Source organism: Sphaeroforma arctica (assembly GCF_001186125.1).
Source record: "Sphaeroforma arctica JP610 unplaced genomic scaffold supercont1.18, whole genome shotgun sequence".
Classification (NCBI taxonomy): Eukaryota; class Ichthyosporea; order Ichthyophonida; genus Sphaeroforma; species Sphaeroforma arctica.
Window position 1 is genome coordinate 200,765 of NW_014040540.1, and position 2,880 is coordinate 203,644.

The 2,880-nt window shown below is 44.5% G+C and overlaps 1 protein-coding gene across 2 annotated transcripts in view; it reads left to right on the forward strand.

The window, feature by feature from the left end:
- SARC_00569 overlaps positions 1–2,878 on the forward strand; it is a gene marked incomplete at its 5' end in the record, with an annotated part of 6,667 nt that extends 3,789 nt beyond the window's left edge. Inside the window, 3 exons of one of the 2 annotated variants that reach the window (XM_014305755.1) lie at positions 92–164; positions 1,032–1,198; positions 2,072–2,878. In XM_014305755.1, the coding sequence (XP_014161230.1) occupies positions 92–164; positions 1,032–1,198; positions 2,072–2,158 (327 nt within the window). In that variant the 3' untranslated portion in view covers positions 2,159–2,878. Of the gene's footprint in view, positions 1–91; positions 165–420; positions 621–1,031; positions 1,199–2,071 lie in introns of those variants that run through there. The other variant, XM_014305754.1, reaches the window with a different exon arrangement.
- Between the last annotated feature and the right edge of the window lie 2 nt (positions 2,879–2,880).

Consider the following 2,880-nt stretch of genomic DNA (forward strand, 5'->3'; position numbering starts at 1 on the left):
TTATATATATATATACTTATATATATATCTGTGTTCAGGTAGAGATTGTATTGAGCTCTAGTCTCTCTCTGATATGTCACATTATTCACAGTGCGTAAAAGGGAACATCCACGGGCCTTACGATCCGGTGGCGTGTCCTGAATGGTTTGTCAGCGTGTGCTTCGGTATGTCGAATGTTATGTAGCGGATGCTAGTAGCCCGTTATTCGTCACAACGTTCCTGGCATTCGAATTCTCCGACAGCTTACGGCATGTGTTTGTATAAAGTCATCACACTTTTGAGACTGCCCCTCAACTCTACTAAGGCGTGTTTTTTTTTGCCAAGGTCGAATTATGCCACAATCGTTTCCAATTCGTTTATTTTCGGATACACATGTGTGTCTTCCCAATTAGTGCTTCATTGTCTACCTTGTTTTTTTAGTGCTATTTTGCACAAATAATGCAGTAAAATCAGTTTCGAGATAGCCGCGATGATTTGTCAACTTAGGGATAGGCTATCGAGCCCATGCTTCTGACTGCACAGAGCAACGATCCGTCAGAGTATCACATGTCTGCGTTTGTTCTGATTTTGTCGTATATTTTCGATAATTTAGCTGTATATGGCACCAGAGCATACCGCTCGGAAAGTAAGGTGTGTGGTGCTAGGTCTGATATTCTGTACGCAGAACTGAACAAAACAATAGATACCGGAGAGTACCTCTGATATCGCAGCTACGTGTTGGGTTTGAATGAAGTTTCGGGACAATTTGGAAAGTGAGCGATACGGTACTGGGCTCAGGCTGGCCGTGTTCTCGCTGAGCTGCCGCTACTCTATACAAAATACACCAACTGTATTCAGTAACCCATCACCATGTATTGGTTTTTTCGCTTCTTCGGTCTGTAATATTCTCTTCCCCCATCCAATTCCAAGGTACATTGTCTGAGAAGCAATCTTTGTAGTAGCTATGGCTTTACTAATGTTCTTTAACCCAGGGAAGATCTTATCGAACTCCTATCACTTAACCGAGTTGTATCCTGATCATACCAATGCAGTTCCAGGGAATATCGCATGGAAAGTGAGCGCTGTGGCACTGGGTGTCTTGGCTGTGGTCTTGCTGAGCTGCTGCTGTTGCTTCATGTGCTCGCGTGGCTGTGGTCGGGATCAGTCCTACCTGTCTCAATACGATACGAAGTTCAACCTTGACCATTCAAATCCTAATGTATGTGCGTAGATCGCCTGTCTTTGTTGCCGGCAGTGTTACTTATTGATAGCTATAAGCACTTTAGCATTTACTTTATTCCGTGTGCATGTCTGATTTTGTTGCATTACATCAGAGTGAGGCGTGTTTGCGTGTGCACTGCATCGACCGATATGCACTCCGAATGTACTGATTTGATGGTGGCTATGGATAACTTGCGTTCCAGTTCTCGAACCCTTCATCATCACCAACCCACGTGTAATTTGATAGTGCGTTGGGGCTTGAAATCAGACTCTTATACAAGCAAGAGTCCTGACATTGCACGACTAGATTGTCTAGTTTGTCCAAGGCGCACAGGTCCAATTGCGGCGTTGCAGGTATCGGTCTGAGTATACATTGATGCTCGTATCCCTGTACGGTTCATCGATGTAGTTTCATTCCTCACTTCACAGCACGCATGTATTGTAGCCAACGGCGTATCGTTTACAGCACGCACGTATTATTGCAAATGGCATATCGGTTAATCAGCTTCATATGCTATTTGTACCATGTTTCCATTTCATACCCGAGGGCCAGGCTTATTGTGGCGCGGCACCATACTTCTTGTTTCACACGCGGAAGCCAAGATTATAGTACAGGTGGCGGCGTTATGTGAATCCTGTATCGTGTCTATGAATTTACTTTTCAATTTGATTTTATGACGGGGCTTAATATATTTCCATATTTTAGTATTGATAGGAGAAGCCTAATGATTCACTGCGTAGGTCTGGAGCTATTTTGTATGAAAATCCTTGGTCTGTTCGAGCCCATAGAAGATACATGGACTTCGATTTTACATTGTACTTCAGTCGTTCGTTTAGCCTGTATTAAAACTATATGTTTCGGTTTCCACAGTATGGAGCGACTTCCAACAACGTCGTCCAATACCAAGAGAACAGGGAGCGGATAGCAAGCAAGTACAATATTCATAGAAACAGGTGAATACCAGGCACGTACGATATTCCGAGGAAACGACAAATAACGAGAAGTTTAATATTCATAGAAACAGAAGAACACCATGCACGTAGAGCAATTTCTGGGGAGAGATCCATCAAGTACATTATCTCTGGAAAACGTTGGACAGCGAGCAAGCACATGATTTGTAGGGACAAATGGGCATTTCTAGGAACATTTCAAGGGACATGCAGACATCGAATAAGTACTATTCAATTAGGAACAGATCGCCAGTGCGCCAGTACAGTATTCCTAAGACCAGATGAACCGCGCCTTATGTTGCCCAAACGTTCACGAAGCGGAAAGGAGCGCTAAGGCAAGTGAGGCAGATAAGTTGTACAACAACTAGTCTACGAATAGCTTGTGGTTGGCGGAGATGTATTTATGCTTGCGGACCCAAGTTCAGCAGCAAGAGGACTTTGTGCCGAGTTAAGGGAGCGCTCGTTGATAGCCTCATACTGCGGTCTGGTTCATGTAGTACTAGACCTACACCCCCACACCATCACTAGGCGCCCTTTAACGCGGAGATTCTTCGCTCGAGGTTTTACAGTACTGACTTGGAATTGCACTTTACGCATGGTAACACTGAAACACTGGGCGTGCTGTGACAACCGCGTGACCAATACACAGCCAACTGCGTCAGTAGGCAGCAGCACTTGGAAGCGAAGTTTACACAAACACACAGGCACCATTCTCAATGCACGACTGGT